At 37.8% G+C, this 21,336-nt stretch overlaps 1 protein-coding gene across 5 annotated transcripts in view; it reads left to right on the plus strand.

Moving 5' to 3' along the window:
• Positions 1-18,564, plus strand: part of Mt2 (tRNA (cytosine(38)-C(5))-methyltransferase) — a 30,523-nt gene extending 11,959 nt beyond the window's left edge. For 2 of the 5 annotated variants that reach the window (XM_076189186.1, XM_076189185.1), the window contains exons 3-6: positions 3,298-3,481; positions 9,882-10,089; positions 10,349-10,456; positions 17,936-18,564. In XM_076189186.1, the coding sequence (XP_076045301.1) occupies positions 3,298-3,481; positions 9,882-10,089; positions 10,349-10,456; positions 17,936-18,538 (1,103 nt within the window). In that variant the 3' untranslated portion in view covers positions 18,539-18,564. Of the gene's footprint in view, positions 1-2,842; positions 3,016-3,297; positions 3,482-9,881; positions 10,090-10,348; positions 10,457-17,935 lie in introns of all 5 variants that reach the window. The other 3 variants (XM_076189188.1, XM_076189189.1, XM_076189187.1) reach the window with 3 other exon arrangements.
• Positions 18,565-21,336: the final 2,772 nt, after the last annotated feature.

Genomic DNA, 21,336 nt, shown 5'->3' on the forward strand with positions numbered 1-21,336 from the left:
GGGGGCTTTGGGGAAGAGGGGAATGTCTGTTGAGGAAGGACGGGAGAGGACAGAAGACAGGGGTGAATGGAGAATGGTTGTATATGGATGATGTGATGCATGAGGTGGAATGGGCAGGGGGATGGGGGGTGAGGTAGTATGTGTGAGCAAAATTTGACGCAGCCCGGAGAGGGGGGGTCGCTGATTTAATGAAGCAGCCTTGCTGTGGATGTGCTGTGTCTGGCGACACTGCTTCTGACCCAGGGCAGTGGACAAGGTGCAGGGATGACCCGTCATCCAGGAGGTGCTAAGATAAGAGGGAGGGTGGAGGGGTGTGGAGTGTATTCAGGGATGGAATGGGTGGGAATGATTTTATGCCTTTTCCTTTTTGGCTACCTCCCTTGGTATATGTATGTATGTTTTCTTTTATCACTCACTTTTACTTTCTTTTCTATAAAACACTTTATAGTACATATACCAATGGCTTTTACCCCTTTACAAGGGAAGTAGCCAAGTCAATGGCATAAATCCATTCCCACCCATTTCATCCCCACGTACTCCACTCCTATTCACCACCCCTCCATCCCTCTTTTCTTGGCTCCTCCTGGATGATGGGTCATCCTTGCATTTCACCCACTGCCCTGGGTCAGAAGCAATGTAGCACGACACAACACATCCACAGCAAGGCTGCTTCATTTAATCAGTAACCCCCCCCCATCCTCAACCCACACCCTTCCATGCATCACAGCATCATCCATACACAACCATTCTCCACTCACCCCTATCTTCTGTCTTCTCCTTTCCTTCCTCAACAGATATTCCCCTCTTTCTCAATGCCCCTTTTACACCACCCATCCATCTCATCCTTAGTTGGCCCCTCATGTTCACCCCTTCCGCCTCTGCCTTCCACACCTCTTCACTCATTCTTTCCATATGTCCAAACCATCCCAATCCCTTTGCACCCCTGCTCTCCTCTTCTCCCCTACCATATTTCTCAGGCATTTCATCTCAAACACATTTAAACTCTTCCTCTCATATGTTCCATGTTTCTGCCCCATACAGTGCTGTCAGCACAATCAGTCCTAGTTGTTGATGGTGATTGTGAAATAACAACCACTTTTGTAGTCGTCTGTCAGGACAATGTAATGGTCGGCAATGAACCAATATCAGGAGAGTACTAATTGACTCTATTGAGGCCAGGGCATTATAAACATTGGCAGTGAGCCAACATCAGGAGAGTCAATAGACTCTATTCTTCATCTCCAGTTCCTTCTACTTCTTTCTCAAGTCCTTCTTAACTAATTTGCCTACTCATCTGTAGTGTTATACATGTGTGGTCAAGACGTCACTTTGGGAATTTGTTAGGGATGTTTGCATTCTTTCGCATTCAAATCAAGGTTTGTTTAGAATGTTGCTCCAACTCCTTCCAATCTCACACCTCCTCTAGATTTACCTAGTTGTATTATATGGGAAGGGAGCTATGCTCGTAGTGACCTGTCTTTGTATCCCAGCATTTAGTTTGATCATAAATTTTTGTATAGTTTTTGCACCCACTATTGTTTCATCCAATTTGTTCCAGAGATCCACCACTCTGTGTGGTTTTTTTTTTTTTTTTTTTTTTTTTTTTTTTTTTTTTCTCTCTCTCTCTCTCTCTCTCTCTCTCTCTCTATCTCTCTTTCTCTCCAGATCTCTTCTTTTTGAGTGTCTTTTCATGTCCTCTTGTTTTTCTTTTATCCCACTTTAATAAGTCTTCTCTGTCAAGGACTTCCATGCCTTTCATGATTCTGTAAATGGCCAATAGATCTCTTTTTCTTCTTTGTTCCAGGGTTGGTAGTTCCAGTTTAGACAATCTGTTCATATGTCAGTTTTGAAAGTGTTGGTGCCATCTTTGTTGTTGCTCTTTGGATTCTTTCTAATTTCTTTATATTCTTTTTTGTGCTGGGTGTCCTTAGTGTCACATCATACTCCAATCTTGGTGTTATCAGTGTAACTAATATATATATATTTTTTTTACTATTACTTCATCCAAGTAATCCATTTTTTTTTTTTACTATTACTTCATCCAAGTAATCCATTTTTTTTTTTACTATTACTTCATCCAAGTAATTAAAAGCCATCTTAAATGATCTTAGTAAATTGTAGGTTTCTCTGGTGACATGTCTTTGTTAATAATTACTCCTAGGTCCTTTTCAGAGTTAACTTTCTTTACTTCCTTTGTACCAATTTTACATTGTCCTGATATTCTTTTTTTACTTTTTCCAAACTGTTATACGACATTTCTTGATGTTGAAGTTCTCTTCCCACTTTTGGCTCCATTCCCTGACTATCCAGGTCTCTGTAGTGATTCACAGTCTTTTTATGTACTTATTTTCTTTAGTAGCTTTGTGTCATCTGCAAAGAAATTCATATAACATTCTACACCTTCTTCCATGTCATTTATATATATAGCAAATATTATTGGAGCTAATACTGAACCTTGTGGGACTCCACTTCTCATTTCTTCCCAGGTTGAGTATTTATCTCCAAGTACCACATTCATTTTTCTCCTCTGCAAGAAATCTTCCATCCATTTAGATAATTTTCCTTGTGCACTTCCTATTGTTTTGAGTTTCCTTAATAGCTTTTTGTGTGGTACTTTATCAAACACCTTTTGTAAATCCAGGAAAGCACAATCTGCCTATCACAGAGGTTTAGTCTAATGCCAGCAGTCTTGACTTTCAAAACATACTTCTATATGTTTGTTACATAGTCCTTATACTACTTACATTTATGTACCTTAAACACATGAGTATATATAAAAAGTTATTATTCCTGTAATCATGCAAAGACATAACAGTCCATCACACAGGACCATCATTTGCAGGTGCCTGTTACTGGTCTTCTGAGCAGGTGATCATGCAGAGTGCAAAGAGCCATTGTGAGACAGGTTCAAAATTAGCACAGGGTGTGCCATACATACATTGGGGATACAGAAGTGAATAACAGTGCAGGAAATTATGGAAAGGGACACTATGGTCACTGTACCTTGTATCAAAGGCAAGAAATTCATATATAGATCACAGTACATCTGTTGTTAAAGAACAAGGAATGTATGAGTAAAAATTTAGCTTTCTAAATAATTGTATAGAATGTATTGCCAGCACAAATAGTATGTACTCAAAGTATGCAAAAGTTAATTTGTAATTAAGGAGGATTGGAAGATTTTCATACTTGGCAAATGAAATCTTGATCAAACACATTAACCAGACTTGGATAAAAATTCTGTTACCTTTGAGTTTTGTATCTTTACTCAAAAAATATAAATTTACCATATTTCAGAGAGCGGGTTGTTATATGAAATAGTAGGCAGCTATGAAATTAATCCTTCAGCACTTGAAGTTTACAAACACAACTTCACCACTTCAGTCAAACCAAGTAACATCTTGGGCCTTACTGTGGATACCTTTATTAAACTTCGTCCAGATTTAATCATGATGAGTCCACCCTGTCAACCATTCACAAGGTTTGTTACACTTCCAGAATATGGAGTAGTACTTGATTGTTCATGTACATCATTGGCAGCATCCAGTTGAGTTGACCAATATTCCAAACAAGAGCTTTTAACCACTTTGGTACAATGACACCTATGTAGGCATTATGAGGCGCGAGTGGGTACACAAGGATGCCAGAGTCGGTGTCTTTATTATATATATTTTTTTTGTAGTTATACATGAGTTAGCCCCAGATTCTGTGAACTGGTTTGATCACATTTTCTGTGTTTATTATTAATACAGCAGTAACTTTATATTTTATAATGCAAGTAGTGTGATGCCGTGCACAAGAATTTGACTTGTACTGAAGTGGTTAAAAAGTATATTGAAGATCTCACTGTTGAGTAAAGCTTCAGAATAATAAAAGTACAATAGGAAGAGTTAAGGATGTACATGTTCTAAGGGGAGAGAGTGGGGGAATATCAGATCACTTTCTGGTAGAAAGTAAGTTGAGAGTGGAGGATAGATGGATAAAGAGGAAAAGGACAAAAGGTAGGGAGGTGCTTAGAGTGAACTGCTTAAATGAGAAAGAAAAGGAGAAGGAGTACAAAAAGAAGCTGAGAAAGGAGTGGGAGGGAGTGAAGGATAGAGTAGAACTAGGAGTGGAGGAAGAATGGGGATGGTTCAAGGAGGGAGTCACAAGGTGTGCAAAGATGGTGTGTGGAACAAGGAGGATGAGAGGAAATAGAAAGAAGGATAGTGAGTGGTGGGAGGAGGAAGCAAAGAAGGTTGTAGAAGAGAAGAAACGAGCTTTCACAGATTGGTTACAAAACAGGATAAGGGAAACATATGAGAGGTACAAAGAAAAGAGAAGAGAAGTAAAGCATAAGATAAAGGAGGCAAAGAGGAGAGTAGATGTGAAATGGGTAAGAGAATGACAGAAAATTTTGAAAGTAATAAAAAGATGTTTTCGAGAGAAATTAAGAGAGGAGGAGGCGAATCAAGTAGAGAAGAAAAGGTAAAAGGTGCAGATGGAGAGATGATAATGGAAGAGAAGGCAGAAAGAGGAAGATGGGCATAGTATTTTAGGGAGTTGCTAAACATGAAGGAGGATAGGGAGGGTAAGGTAGTTGCAGTGGGAAGTGCTAAGAAAATGAGGAGAAATAAGGAAGGATGAAGTGAAGGCAGTTGTTAAGATGATGAGAGCAGGTAAGGCACCTGGTCTGGATGGTTGTCATGCAGAATGTCTGAAAAAAGGAGGTACAGTGATGGTGGACTGGCTGGTGAGGTTATTTAATGTTTGCTGGAGAGAGGGTAGAGTGCTGGAGGAATGGCTGCATAGTTCCACTTTTGTCCAACAATATTTCTTGATATTTAACTTCATTCCAAACTCTTGCCTTGGGGTAATATATGCCACCATAAAGTCTCTTCTATTCCCTTTAGTTCTAATTTTCAGATGGATTGCTTCAGACTTTCCCTGATATTTGCTTTTTACACCTCTATATCAATTCTCACAGCAACCATAACCCCTCCACCCATTTGGTCTTCTTTGTCTTTTCTCCAGGTGTATCTATTGTTCCCCAAATGTTGATTAATTTGTTTTGCAAATTTGGTCTCCACTAAACATCATACATACATACATATACCAAAAGGCTTTTTCCTCCTTATAAGGGAGGTAGCCATAAAACAAAATCATAAAAACCACTCACTTATTCTATCCCTAACATACTCCACTCCCCTCCTCCGTCTTCCCTTCCTCTTATCTTGGCACCTCCTGGGTGACAGGTCATCCCAGCATCTCGCCCACTGCCCTGGGTCAGAAGCAGAGTCGCAAGACACAACACATCCACTGCAAGGCCACTTGATTTAAATCATAGACCCCCCTCTCTGTTCCCTCATGCAGAAAAGAAGACGAAGAAATCCCTTTGGGCTGTCAGTTTATTTCTCACACATACTCCCTCACCCCCCATCCCCCACCCACTCCCCCTCATGCATCACAGCATCATCCATACACAACCATTCTCCATTCACCCCTGTTTTCTGTCCTCTCCCATCCTTCCTCAACAGACATTCCCCTCTTTCCCAATGCCCCTTTTACCCCATCCATCCATCTCATCCTAGGTCGCCCCCTCGTGTTCACTCCTTCCACATCTGCCTTCCACACCTCTTTTACTAGTCTTTCTTCACTCATTCTTTCCATGTATCCAAACCATCCCAATACTCTTTCATCAACCCTATCTCCCAACTCCCTTTCCACCCCTGTTCTCCTCCTCACCTCCTCATTTCATACTCTATCCAGCCTAGTAACCCCTATCATACTCCTCAGGCACCTCATCTCAAACACATTCAAGCTCCTCTTCCTCTCTTATGTTCCATGTTTCTGCCCTGTAGAGTGGTTGGGCAGACTGTGCCTTTCTGGACCTACAAAAGGCATTTGATAAGGTACCACACTAAACTAATAAGGAAGATAGAATCAATAGGTGGCATCAGAGGAAAATTATTGGAATAGATGAAAGACTTCCTAATTGGGAGGAAAATGAGAGTAATAAATAGAGACAAATTCTCAAATTGGGAAGAAATGATAAGTGGTGTCCCGCAGGGATCAGTACTGGCCCCGGTCATGTTTGCTATGTACATAAATGACATGGACGAAGGAGTAGAGTGTTATATGAATTTCTTTGCAGATGACGCAAATTACAAAAAAAAAAAGTAAAGACGGAGGAGGATTGCAACTCAGTACAGCAAGACTTGGACAAGATCTGGAAATGGACTCAAAAGTGGGAAATGAAATTCAATATCAAGAAATGTAGTATAATGGAATTTGGAAAAAGTAAAAACAGAATATCGAGAGATTATAAAATTGGTGAAGAAGTAAAAAAAGTAAACTTAGAAAAAGACCTTGGAGTGATGATCAGCAAAGACATTACACCGGATAAGCATATTATTGAGGTCAATAAGAGTGGCATTTGCCAATTTGGATGAGGAAATTAAAAAAAAAAAAAAAAAAAAATTAACTACACTAATAAGACCAAAACTCGAGTACACAGCAACACTATGGACACCCAGTACCAAAAAGAATATTAAGACATTAGAAATAATACAAAGAGCAACAACAAAACTGGCACCAACTTTTTCCGAAATGACATATGAACAAAGACTGGCCAAATTAGAATTACCAACTCTGGAACAAAGAAGGGAAAGAGGAGACTTACTAACTATAGAATTATGAAGGGAATGGAAATCTTAGATAAGAATGACTTATTGAAATGGAACAATGGAAAAACAAGAGGACATGAAAAGAAACTGAAAAAAGATAATTACAGAGGAGATCTGAAAAAAAATAGCTTCCTACACAAAGTGAAAGATACGTGGAACAAATTAGACAAAGAAACAGTGTGTGCAAACACTATTCAAGATTTTAAGAAAAAACTTGATGCTGAGAGATACAAACACGGGTCACCATGAGCATAGCTCCCTTCCCATATAATACAACTAGGTAAATATAATCTCCTCCTATTTCTCATTACTTTTTTTAATCCCCCAAGGCATTTACTCACTTCTCTCAATCTACATTGTACCTCCACCTCCACTCCTCCCTTTCCCGGCACATTCGCACTCAAGTATCTCTCCCTTAATACTCACTTCCAGTCTACTGTCACTCTCTCCCCATGTACATCTCATCACCCTACTTTTACCCATATTTATCTTTAACTTCCTTCTTTCACACACCTTCTCAAATTCTGTCACTAACTTTCTCAATCCCTCCTCTGATCCTGGTACAAGTGCAGTGTCATCAGCTAACAACAACAGGCTTATTTCCCACTTTTCTCCATTTTCTTTAACCACCTCCAATCCCTGACTCACTACCCTTGCATTTACCTCTGACACCACCCCATCCATGTATAAATTGAATAGCCAGGGTGACATAACACATCCTGACGAAGTCCCACCTTTACCTCAAACCATTCACTCCCTCCATTTCTAATCCTAACACAAGATCTACTACTCTTGTAAAAACTTTTGACTGCTCTTAACAGCTTTCCTCCTATCCTATCTATCTGCAATACCTCCCAAAGTGCCTTCCTGTCTACCCTGTCATAAGCCTTTTCCAGATCCATAAAAGCCCCAAAAACATCCTTACCTTTTCCTATAGCTTTCTCACATATCTGTTTTACCACAAAAATATGATCTATGCAACCCCTACCTGTCCTAAACCTACAGTGTTCCTCACCAATTACTCCCTCTCTTCCTCTCCTAATCCTCTCAATCAAGACCCTCCCATAAGACTTCCCAACTACACTCAACAAGCTGATCCCTCTGAAACTATTACACTTACACTTGTCCCCTTTCCCCTTGTAAAGTGGAACTATACAGGCACTCCTCCAGTCCTCCAGCACCCTACCCTCTCTTAAACAAACATTAAATAACCTCACCAGCCAGTCCACCATCACTGTACCTCCTTTTTTCAGACATCCTGCATGACATCCATCCAACCCAGGTGCCTTACCTGCTCTCATCATCTTAACAACTGCCTTCACTTAATCCTTCCTTATTTCTCCTTCATTTTCCTCACTCATCATGGTCATTTTCTTAGCACTTCCCACTGCAACTACCTTTCCCTCCCTATCCTCCTTCACATTTAGCAACTCCCTAAAATACTCTGCCCATTGTCCTATTACTGCCTTCTCTTCCATTATCGTCTCTCCATCTGCACCTTTTACTTTTTCTTCTCTACTTGATTTGCCTCCTCTTCCTATCTTAATTTCTTTCCAAAACATACTAAACCTAAAATATCAGGCTTGTTTATCCTTAAGTAGTCATTTATCTCCAATTTGGCTGATAGTAAACCATCTACATTAGCATAAGCTACTTAAGTTTCCTTAGTGTTTCCTTTGCCTATTACTTTGTTTGCTATGGCTTGCAACTTTAATTGTATTTTCAGTGGACATACCCCATTCCTTTTGTACTAACCTAACACAAAACATGTTATCAATCTGATCTGTTAAATCTGAGTTGTTCCTCAGAATCAGAGGTAATTTTCCTAACCATTCGCATTTGTTCCTGGCATGGTTTCCATGAGGTGATGTGGTCTTCTTGCCAGCCAAAGAGTGTGACACCTCTAGTCTGTCACCTACATCTCTGACAAGAGATTATATATATAAATGTATATGTATATTATAATCTTTGCTATTCCTTGGCTAACTGTTTCTTTTCTCTGTTGCTCCATGATGTCTTTAAAAATTACTGTATCCCTCTTATCCTCTTGCTTTTGACCTATCCTCACTTTTTTCCATGGTATTGAAAATACTTTTTTTCACATTTGTCCATTTCATTTTCCCTTGTTAATTTAGCACTCTCTGCTCTCTGAATCAGGTTTATTACTTTTCTATGTTAAATTTAATTTTTTTACTTTAGGTCATATCATCTTAACTTATCTATATAAATAGATGGGTCAAGATTACATGACCTAAAGCAAAAACTTCTTGAACATGAAAAATGAAATAAGTCTGGCTTACAAAGCAGTTTGCTAAACTAACAAGGGAGAATGAAACTCAGTCACTACTTTTTAAGCCAGGTTACTTCTTTTTCGTGTTCAAGTTTTTGCTTTAAGTCGTGTAATCTTGACAGAGGCAGAAAGTAAACCTTTCAATATTTTCAACTCTTACAATTCCAGTTACCTACATGAAAGAGTTATATCCATCTTTAGATCTTCTTCAGTTTTGTCCCTAGCACCACATTTATCAATTTCATCAGTGAATTACTGGTACTTGCAGTGTGTTAGAAACTTTTGAAATTTGCCATTTTTAGTGTAAATACAACAAAAAACAACAACACATTTTAATGTAACCAAACTAAAATTAATATTGTTATTTTCTTGTTTCCTATCATGAGTGACACCAGCGATGAAAAATCACTTTTTTTCCATCCTTGACTCTCCTAAAATTAGAACCAGAAATATTGTCTCAACAGTGACCCTGAATACCATTGCTTCCCCTCCTGTCCACTCAATTGGCAAATAATCCCATGATGGTGCCTGTATAAGGCTAAATCTCTGAGAGTTGGTCTTTGGCCATTGATCATTGGTGTGCGTGTGTAAGTGTATGTCTGAAAATTGCACACAGGCAATGTAACCAATGCCACAAATTATGGGGTCAGTAATTTGAATAAAAATTATTGGATTTTGGTTGTGAAATTTTGGTCACATAAAGTATGCTGAAGAAATTTACATGGACCAAGAACAGTGCTCATGTTAAGTAAATTTGAGAAATCTCTTAGTGAGTGTTAATGGTCAATTTGTTAAAATTTACAAATTAATTCTTCCCACTCCTTATTGGATATTTCAAACATGACTGATCATTATTACTACATTGGGGAAAATGTACATAATATATGAGAAAGAACATGTATTCAAGTAGATTTTTTTGTAAGCAGATTAGTGAGTTCACCTTTTATCAGACAGGGCCTTAAACAAGATGTTAATGATACAAGAACATCATCTTTCCTGCATGTTTTGGAATTGCTGAAGGAGTCCCCTGTCTTGCCACATATGATTCTTCTTGAAAATGTAGCAGGCTTTGAAGTTTCCCAGGCAAGGGGCCAGCTAGTAGAAGTACTCAAAGATAGAGGTTTTGCATACCAGGTATGATATTTATATTATTTTTTTTTTATATACATTTCATGGTTTGAATTTGAGTTGAGTTTGTGGCTATTATAGTTTCAGGAAAACCATGCTTGGCCATTTTACAAAGCATGGTAGAATCAATCAATCAGTTGATGCCTCAAGTTTGCTGACTGCAAACATGCAATGTATGTATGTTTTTAATAGTAAATGTTTAACAAATTATCTCTTTATTGGATAATTCTGTGTTTTAACCTAACTAAAACTGTTCTACTTGCAGGAATTTCTACTGTCCCCAGCACAATTTGGAGTACCTAACTCAAGACTAAGGTATTACCTACTAGCCAAAAGAAAGTCTACACCTTTTCCATTTACCTCTTCACAACAGGTATGCAGTTGTTTGAATTGGGTAGATTAACATATATAAATAAAATCAGTGGAGAATACATGAAATAGTTTGTATGGTTGATCGTATTGAGTTGTATCTTACAAAGTACAGCAATGGAATAACAAGAAGAGAATGTGTGTGTGTGTTCACCTAGTTGTACTATACACGAAAGGAGCAAAGTTCAGTGGGTCATGCCTAGCCTCACATTTATCTATAGATCCAACTTGTCTGTATCCTTGATTTCCATTAACATATTTAGGTTTGAATTCATGTCTTGTTTTAGCTTGGGTTATATCACCAAAATATTTATACATCTATATGGAAAACTGTATCTCTTCACATCCTATAGACATTTAGTCTTTCTTAATTCTTAATTTGTTCTTATGACCTCTGAAAGATCTCTTATCCTTAATCAAGAGATTTCTAATGTCAATGTAGTCTGTTCTCTTTAGTGACCTGAATACTATAATCATACCACCTCTTTCTCTTCGATATTTCAAAGCTGGCAGACCCAACTTTGAAAGATCAAAGAGAAAGAGGTGATATGTGTATATGCTCGCACGCGTATAAAAGAGGATGGTTGAATCAAAATATGCACCCATTTTGTTAACTTTAAAACCTATTTAACACCCTTTCATCCAAACATTTCTTTGAATAGGTGTCATGCCTGACCCCCCCCCCCCCCACTATGCTGCTCAAGTTGAAGGCAGTGCAGTAAGATACAGTATTTCCACAGCAGAAGGTACCCCCTACTGCTTCACCAAGTAGCAACAACCCCCTCATCTCCTCAAAATACTTTGTAGAACAGATGAGAAGAATGTACTCCTGCCACTGTCATCTTTACGCTCTGGCCAATGCCATCTTTACATCCATTCACTACAATCTTTTGCATTGTCATACCTGTTCAACAGACACCTACCCCATCTTTCATCTACTCTTCACTTGGCCTCCTTTACCTTGCATTTCACTTCCACTTTCTTTACCCTGTATCACTCATACCTTATTTCTTGCATACAACCATTCCTCATTTACTAGTCATTTCAGCCAAGACCACCCTCACCTCTTGAGGTTAAAGTAAAAAATTTAAGAAGTTGCTGGGAGGGACAATGAATGGATTTTGGATAGGTGAAGGGTGGGTGTATGCTTTGAGATGGCCAGCTGCCATACAAGGGAGAAAGGGCTGTCAATATATGCTGCAGGTGTGTGCATTGACTTGATCATTCACCCCTTTGCAAGGGGAATAGTATCATCAATACATATATATATATATAATTTTTTTTTTTTTTTTTTACCTAGTTGTATTTACCTAGTTGTATTTTACGGGAAGGGGAGCTATGCTCATGGTGTCCCGTCTTCATATCTCATTTTATCTAAACTATTTTTAAATTCATGTATTGTCTTTGCACACACCACTTTCTCATCTAACTTGTTCCAACTGTCTATTACTCTGTGAGGAAAGCTGTTCTTTTTCAAATCTCTTCTATAGCTGTCTTTTTTTATTTTCTTTCCGTGTCCTCTTGTATTTCTGTCATCCCATTTTATCAGATTCTCTCTATCAGTAATTTCTATGTCTTTCATGATTCTGTAAATAGCTATCAAATCTCCTCTCTCTCTTCTTTGCTCTAGTGTCTGTAGTTCAAGTTTTGCTAGTCTCTCTTCATATGATAGTTTTGAGAGTGTTGGTGCCAATTTTGTAATTGCTCTTTGTATTCTTTCAAGTTTTTTTATACATTTTTTTGTACTTGGTGACCATATCGTTGCTGCATATTCCAATCTTGGTCTTATCAGGGTGATTAGGATTTTCTTCACCATTTCTTCATCCAGGTATGTAAATGCAACTTTGATTGTTCTTATTAAATTATAAGTTTCTCCAAAAATCTTATTTATATGTTTCTCAGGTGACATATTATTCATAACAATGACTCCCAGGTCCTTTTCATTTTCTACTTTTTTTATTCCTTCTTCTCCCAAATTATATGATCCTGTTATTCTGTTTTTGCTTTTTCCAAATTCCATTATACTACACTTTTTTGTATTGAACTCCATCTCCCACTTCCTACTCCATTCCTGTACTTTATATAGATCTCTCTGTAGTGATTCACAATCTTCTGTTTTCACTCTTTTTAGTAGTTTTGCATCATCTGCAAAGAAGCTCATATAACTTTCAATTCCTTCATCCATATCATTAATATATATAGCAAACATTATTGGGGCCAGTACTGTTCCCTGCGGAACACCGCTTATTACTTTATCCCATTTTGAGTGCTGGTCTCTTATCACTACTCTCATTTTTCTTTCTTGCAAAAAGTCTTCCATCCAATTTAGCAGTTTGCCCTGTATTCCTCCTTCAGTTTCTAATTTCTTAAGCAACTTCTTATGTGGTACTTTGTCAAAAGCTTTCTTTAGGTCTAGAAATGCACAGTCCGCTCATCCATCTCTTTCTTGTATTATATCTATTAGCCTTGAATAGAAACATATTAAATTGGTGACGCATGATCGTCCTTGTCTGAATCCAAATTGCCTTGGATTTAACACTTTGTTTTTTTCTAAATATTTTACCCATCTACTTTTGATAATTCTTTCACAAATTTTTGCTATTGTACTTGTTAGAGAGACTGGTCTATAGTTTGTAGGTTCTTCTTTATTTCCTCCTTTATATATAGGTACTATATTTGCTTTTTTCCAATCTTCTGGAACTTTTCCTTCTTTCAAGGAACTGTTTAGTATGCTATGTATTTTGTCTGCCAGTTCATTCCTGCATTCTTTCAGAATCCAGTTTGCTATATCATCTGGTCCATGTGTCCCCCCCACCCTCTTTAAATCCCTGGAAAATATTCTCATCACTTTCTACTGTATTGCTCTTATCTATACTTCTAATCTTTACATTTTTATTAGACATTTCGTCGTCACTCAGTTGGTCAGGGGGCCGTTTTTTGGTGTTTACATTTCGTTTGTCTGCCTGGGCCAAGTCTTCTCCTTCCTCATTTCCTTCCATTTCCCTCAGCAATCCCTCCCCTTCTCTTCTTTCCCTACTTTCCCACTACTCCACGAGCAATTTCCCCCCACCCTGTAAATACAATAGGCACTTCCTTTGCTTTGGGATCCACAAAACTTCACTTTTCTTCAGAACGTCCTCTAAGCCGTCCGTTCGTTGAAGTGTGTGTGTGTGTGTGTATTTACCTAGTTGTATTTACCTAGTTGTATTTTACGGGAAGGGGAGCTATGCTCATGGTGTCCCGTTTTCGTATCTCATTTTATCTAAACTATTTTTAAATTCATGTATTGTTTTTGCACACACCACTTTCTCATCTAACTTGTTCCAACTGTCTATTACTCTGTGAGGAAAGCTGTTCTTTTTCACATCTCTTCTATAGCTGTCTTTTTTTTATTTTCTTTCCATGTCCTCTTGTATTTCTGTCATCCCATTTTATCAGATTCTCTCTATCAGTAATTTCTATGCCTTTCATGATTCTGTAAATAGCTATCAAATCTCCTCTCTCTCTTCTTTGCTCTAGTGTCTGTAGTTCAAGTTTTGCTAGTCTCTCTTCATATGATAGTTTTGAGAGTGTTGGTGCCAATTTTGTAATTGCTCTTTGTATTCTTTCAAGTTTTTTTATGCATTTTTTTGCACTTGGTGACCATATCGTTGCTGCATATTCCAATCTTGGTCTTATCAGAGTGATTAGGATTTTCTTCACCATTTCTTCATCCAGGTATGTAAATGCCACTTTGATTGTTCTTATTAAATTATAGGTTTCTCCAAAAATCTTATATATATGTTTTTCAGGTGACATATTATTCATAACAATGACTCCCAGGTCCTTTTCATTTTCTACTTTTTTTATTCCTTCTTCTCCCAATTTATATGCTCCTGTTATTCTGTTTTTACTTTTTCTAAATTCCATTATACTACACTTTTTTGTATTGAACTCCATCTCCCACTTCCTACTCCATTCCTGTACTATATTTAGATCTCTTTGTAGTGATTCACAATCTTCTTCCGTGTTCACTTTTTTCAATAGTTTTGCATCATCTGCAAAAAAGCTCATATAGCTTTCAATTCCTTCATCCATATCATTAATATATATAGCAAACATTATTGGGGCCAGAACTGTTCCTTGTGGAACACCGCTTATTACTTCATCCCATTTTGAGTGTTGATCTCTTATCACTACTCTCATTTTTCTTTCTTGCAAAAAGTCTTCCATCCAATTTAGCAGTTTGCCCTGTATTCCTCCTTCAGTTTCTAATTTCTTAAGCAACTTCTTATGTGGTACTTTGTCAAAAGCTTTTTTTAGGTCTAGAAATGCACAATCAGCCCATCCATCTCTTTCTTGTATTATATCTATTAGTCTTGAATAGAAACATATTAAATTGGTGACACATGATCGTCCTTGTCTGAATCCAAATTGCCTTGGATTGAGCACATTGTTTTTTTCTAAATATTTTACCCATCTATTTTTAACAATTCTTTCACAAATTTTTGCTATTGTACTTGTTAGAGAGACTGGCCTATAGTTGTTAGGGTCTTCTTTATTTCCTCCTTTATATATAGGTACTATATTTGCTTTTTTCCAATCTTCTGGAACTTTACCTTCTTTCAAGGAACTGTTTAGTATGCTATGTATTATGTCTGCTAGTTCATTCCTGCATTCTTTCAAAATCCAGTTTGCTATTTCATCTGGTCCATGTGATTTTCTGACATCAAGATTACTCAAGTGGTTCAATATTTCATTCTTTGTTACTTCTATTTCTTTCATAGGGGGGACTTTCTCTTTCCATTCGATCTCTTCAGGTTGTATGTTCTCCCTTGTAAACACTGATTTAAAATGTTTGTTCATAATTTCCGCCATTTCAATTTCCTCTGTGTATTCAACTCCTCCTTGTCTTAATTTCTCCAAATCTTGTTTGTTTTTCAGTTTGTTGTTTACAAATCTGTAGAATAGTTTTGGTTGATCTTTACATTTTTCTATGACATCTTTTTCATATTTTCTCTTTTCCTCTCTGCACGCTTGTACATATTCATTTCTATAGCAAGTATATATTTTCCATTTTTCTGGTCTTTTGTTTTTCTTCAATTTGGTCCAAGCTTTGTCTCTTTTGTCTTTTATCTCCCTACAACTTTTGTTGTACCAGCATTTTACATATTCTTTTTCTTGTTTTTGTCTTGGGACATACTTTTCTACTTTTTTATAGATTTTTGTCAAAATATTCCATTTCTCTTCTACTGTTGTATCTTCTTTGTGTATTCTTTCCCAGTTTTCATTTTGGAAGAATTCTCTTATTTGATCAAAATTTGTTTTTTCATACATCAATCTTCCTTTTCTATATTGTTCATTTCTTTTCATGTATTTTTTCTCATTTAGTTCTAGTTCTATCAATATGTGGTCACTTTTGCTTATTGGTGCCTGCTATTCTATCTTTTCCACTATTTTAGGTTCTGATGTGATTATTAGGTCTAGTCTCGATGGTTCTTCATTTCTATACCTAGTGTTCTCTTGGATCCATTGTGTGGTCAATAATCGTCTCAAGTAGAACACTTCCCCATGAGTCTTCTCCACCCTTTATGGTCATCTCTTCCCAGCATATTTCTTTGCAATTATAGTCGCCCATCATAACTATTCTTCCTCCATCTTCCATTATCTTGTTTAGTGTTACTCTTGTGTCTTCTAACATGCTTTTATGTTCATTCTCTTCCCATGAGGCTGTTTTTGGGGGCACGTAGTTTATTACAAACTTTCTGCTCTTCTTATCTCTATCTTCCACTTCTATCATAATCATCTCTACTCTATTCTTCCCATATGTGACTCTCTTCACGTTTATATCCTTCTTAGGAACATAACTCCACCCCCTTGTTTTATCTTTCTGTTTCTAATCCAATAATTATATGCATTGTGTCCTATGCTGTTGGGTGGTAGTGGACCTTTTAATTTTGTCTCAACAATTCCCATTATGTCCGGATCTTTTTCTTTCAGATATTTGTTCAGTTCATTCAGTCCTGTTATTAATCCATCTATATTTGTGTAGGATACTCTTTACTTTCTGTTATTTCCATTGTATTCTCTGTTTCTTTTGTGTTTCTCTCTTTTATGTTCCATTTCTTCAATTTCATATTCACCACTCTCCAGTAGAATTCTTGTTTTTCTGTCTCCGTTCTGGCCTCGTTTTTTTTCTTAGCTTCATGTCTATTCCTTATTTCCTCCTCTCTTTCCTCTTTATTCATTTCCCTTTTTATCCATACCTTTTTATATTGTTCACTTGTTGCTAGTTTCCCTGTTTTGGATAAGATATTCTCTGCCGTCGTTTGTGACCTGAATTTAATCTTAATTGGTCTGGTCTTGTCTGTACTATATTTCCCAAGCCTGAATTTCTCTTCAATTTGTTTCATTATTTCTGGCTCATCTTCCTGAACTAATTCTAGTAAATTTCTTACTTTTTCATTTTCCTCTTTGGTTCTTGTGGTTCTATCTGGGTTATGTTTCTCTTCCATTCCTAATATAATTATACATTTCTTTCTATCTGCTAAGTCTCTTACTATATTCTCCTTCTGTCTCATCACTTTAATAACTGAGTCTTCAGTTTGTTCTTTCATTTGCTGTTTGATTATGTCAGTAAATGCAACTTTACTGTTTTCTTGAATTTTTTTCCAACCCTCCTTGTCCTTATTCTTCTTTAAGACTTTATTCTCCTCTTTTACTTCTTTTAACTGTTTTTTTAATTCTTCAATTTCCTTAGTTAAGTTTTTGTTCGCCTTCTCCAGCTCCTCCAACCTTTCAACCCTCTGCACAATGTTGTTAACGTGACCGAACCTAAGTTCCCAGTGCTCGATCATCTTATCGAGCTTCTCTTCTAGTCTTGTTAATCGGGGGGGGTTTGTGTCCCCCCCACCCTCTTTAAATCCCTGGAAAATATTCTCATCACCTTCTTCTGTATTGCTCTTATCTATACCTCTGATCTTTACATTTTTGTTAGACATTTCGTCGTCGCTAAATTGGTCCGGACCTCTTTTGTTTAGATGGCATCTGCCTGCCTGGGCCAAGTCCTCACCTTCCTCATTTCCTTCCATTTCCCTCAGTAATCCCTCCCCTTCTCCTTTTTCCTCACTTTCCCCTACACCACGAGCAATTTCCCCCCCACCCTGTAAATACAATAGGTACTTCCTTTGCTTCGGGATCCACGAAATTTCACTTTTTCTTCAGAACGTCGTCTAAGCCGTCCGTTCGTTGAAGTGTGTGTGTGTGTGTGATTCACAATGCATAGATTTTGTATGGAGTTCTGATCTGAAAGAAATAATTTATATGTATATATATATATATATATATTTTTTTTTTTTTTTTTTTTTTTTTTTATGTTATTCACAATGCATAGATTTTGTATGTAGTTCTGATCTGAAAAAAAAAGAAATTTGTAAGATTAACTAACATAGATCCAGCTTGGATATATATGTGCAGTAGGTAATTATTTTCATTGTACTTGCAGATACACACAGAAGTTCCTGTTTGCCTTTGTATTAACACATCAGACTCTTCAGAAGTCTGTTCAAGTTGCTTAAAACCCAGTATGGTGTCAGTGAGAGACAACATAAAGAAGTATTTTCAAGAGGTATTACACTTGGACATTGGAAAAGGTTCCAAAATTGAAGAATTTACTCCTCCATTAGAGAAATATATAATACCTCAAAATTGTACCAAATACCTTCTGAAAGAGAAAATTTTAACCAAATATGCCCAGATTCTTGATATTGTTAATAAAAATAGCACCAGGTCCTGTTGCTTCACAAAAGGTTATGCTCATTATGTAGAAGGAACTGGATCGGTTCTTCAAAGCAACATCAGTGTCTCCCTATCCGACATTTACTCCGAGGTCAATGCTCTACCAGTGGAAGATACTGATGCAAAGTTGGAATTATTGAGAAAGCTGGAGCTACGTTATTTCACACCAGAGGAAGTTTTACGGTTAATGTGTTTTCCTGAATGGTTCACTTTACCACAATCACTCACAGATAAACAAAAGTACAAAGTTTTAGGGAATAGTATAAATGTTTTAGTTGTAACACAACTACTAAGACTTCTTAGTGCATAGTTAAAGTAATATAAATTATATTTTTTTGTTTGGCTTTTATTAACCAATGATGCCTTGATTCTCAGGAGGAAAATAGAGAGGAATTCCTCATCCTCCCACTTTGTACCATTTAGTCATCCTGTACAACATGCATGGGAACTGGCAGCATTCTCCCACCACAACAGAGGGATCAGAAGTGGCAAAAAATAGGTTCAAGGGTACAGAAGTAATACAAAAAACATCTTGTCATTCTTTTATGAGTAGAAATGCAGGGATGACCCATCCAGGAAGAGCCAAGATAAGAGGGAAGGGGGTGAATGGGAGTGGAGTGTGATAGGGACGTAATGGGTGGGAGTGGATTTTATGCCTTTGTTTTTTGGCTACCTCCCTTGTAAGGGAAAAAGCCTTTGGTATCTGTATGTATAAACATGTGTAACTCTGGTCCATAGGGGCACCCCGAAATAAATGAGCCTCAAAACACTATGCAATTGATATCACAGGACAGTGTTAAGGAAAGAGTAATGTGGAAATAGGAAAGGAAGAAGGTGAAAAGAGTGATAAGTCAAAACAGAGTAAGTATATATATGGAGGAAGGCAATGATAAAAAAAAATGTGAACATAGGACCTTTCAGTCCATAATAAATTTGGTTGGGGGAAAAAAATATACCATTGGCTTTTTCTTCCTTACAAGGGAGATAGCTGTAGTCAAAGGTATAAATCCACTCCCATTCACCACCCCTCTTTTCTTGACTCCTCCTGGATGATGGGCCATCCTTGTATCTTGCCCACTGCCCTAGGTCAGAAGCAATATAGCAAGACAGCACATCCACAGCAAGGCCACTTCATGTAATTGGTGACCCCCCTCTCTGTCCCCTCATGCAGAAAAAGATTGGAAGAAATCTATTTGGGCTGTGTCAAAATATCCTTCACACACACTCCCTCATCCCCCACCCACTCTCATGCATCACAGCATTATCATCACAAACATTCTCCACTCACCCCTATCTTCTGTCTTTTCCCTTCCTTCCTCAACAGACATTCCCCTCTTTCCCATTGCCCCTTTTACCTCATCCATCCATCTAATCCTTGGTCACCTCATATCATTCCTTCCACACCTCTTTTACTAATCTTTCTTCACTCAATTCTTTCCATGTGTCCAAACCATCCCAATACTCTTTCATCAATCCTATCTCCCAACTCCCTTTGCACCCCCACTCTCCTCCTTGTTTCTCACTCTATCCAACCTAATAACCCCTACCATACTTCTCAGGCATTTCAGAAGTATGGCAGGGTTTACTGGGCTGGATAGAGTGAGAAACAAGGAGGAAAGTAGGGTTGTAAAGGGAGTTGGGAGATAGGGTTTATATATACCAAGGGCTTTTTCCCTGTGATGCATGAGGGGAGTGGGTGGGGAATGGGGGGTGAGGAAGTATGTATGAGAAATAATTTGATGCAGCCTAAAGGGATTTCTCCCCAACTTCTCCTTTTCTGCTTGAGGGGGGTCACTGAATTAATGAAGCGGCCTTGCTGTGGATGTGCTGGTTCTTTTTGGCTACCCCCTATGTAAAGGGGGGGGGGAAGCCCTTGGTATATGTATGTTTTTTCCCCTTCATAAAGAAGGTAGCCAAGTCAAAGGCACTCACCCACTCCTACCCATTCCTCTCCCATCCACCACCTAGTAACCCTCTCAAGGTAAATAAATAAGTAACTTACTTATTCAGATCAATTTACAACTGTATTACATTCAATTGCCTTAGCTAGAAGCTTACTCCATTCATTGATGATGCTGTTGGTGCAGTGGTCTCAATATTGGATTAAATCTGTCCTGATTGCCATTCTCATCTAGTTAGTATCTATAGTGAAAATATTTTTAGTTCCCATATCATCAATCGAATTATCTTTAAGGCTTGTAGAAGTCCCCCCAACTCCCCATTTAAAAAAAAAAAAATCAAGTGACTTTTGTCTATATACCAAGGGCTTCTTCCCTCACCCATTCCACTCCTGTCCACCACCCTTGTTTTCCTCTAATCTTAGATCCTTGTAGATGAAGGGTCATCTGTCTCCTGCCCACTGCCTGAGTCAGAACCAATGCAGCAAGACACAGCACATCCACAGTAGGGCTGCTTCACTTACACAGCAACCCCCCCCCCACTCTGTCTCTACATGCAGAAAATAGAGAAGACTGAGAGAAATCCCTTTGAGCTGCATCAAATATGATCCACTAACCCCTATCCCCTGCCTTTTTTTTTTTTTTTTTTTTTGTAATTATTATTCTATACATGGATGGGGTACTGCAAGAGATAAATCCAATGGTAGTGCAAGAGATTGGAGGTGGATAAAGAAAATGAAGAAAAATGGGAGATGAGCCAGTTGTTTGCTGATGACACTGCCATTGTAGCAGGATCAGAGGAGGGATTAAGGTAGTGACAGTTTGGGAAGGTGTGTGAAAGAAGAAAGTTGAAGATAAATGTGGGTAAAAGTAAGGGGAGAGGATGGCAGCAAATTGGAAGTGAGTATTAAAAGAGAGGGACTGTAGGAAGTGGATAGCTTTAGATACTTGAGGGTGAATGTGGTGGGAAAGGGAGGAGAGGAGGTAGAGGTAGGATATAGATTGAGAGAAGCAAGTAAATGCCTTGATGGATTAAAAAGTGTAATGAGAAAGATATTTGGGAATGGATGATATAGGAAATTGTATGAAGGGGTGATTGTGCTGACAACACTGTATGGGGCAGAAACATGGAACATAAGAGGAGAAAAGTTTAAATGTGATTGAGATGAAATGCCTGAGAAGTATGGTAGGGATTATTAGGCTGGATAGA

Source organism: Oratosquilla oratoria, chromosome 8 (assembly GCF_046742065.1).
Source record: "Oratosquilla oratoria isolate Oo_2021 chromosome 8, ASM4674206v1, whole genome shotgun sequence".
Lineage (NCBI taxonomy): Eukaryota > Metazoa > Arthropoda > Malacostraca > Stomatopoda > Squillidae > Oratosquilla > Oratosquilla oratoria.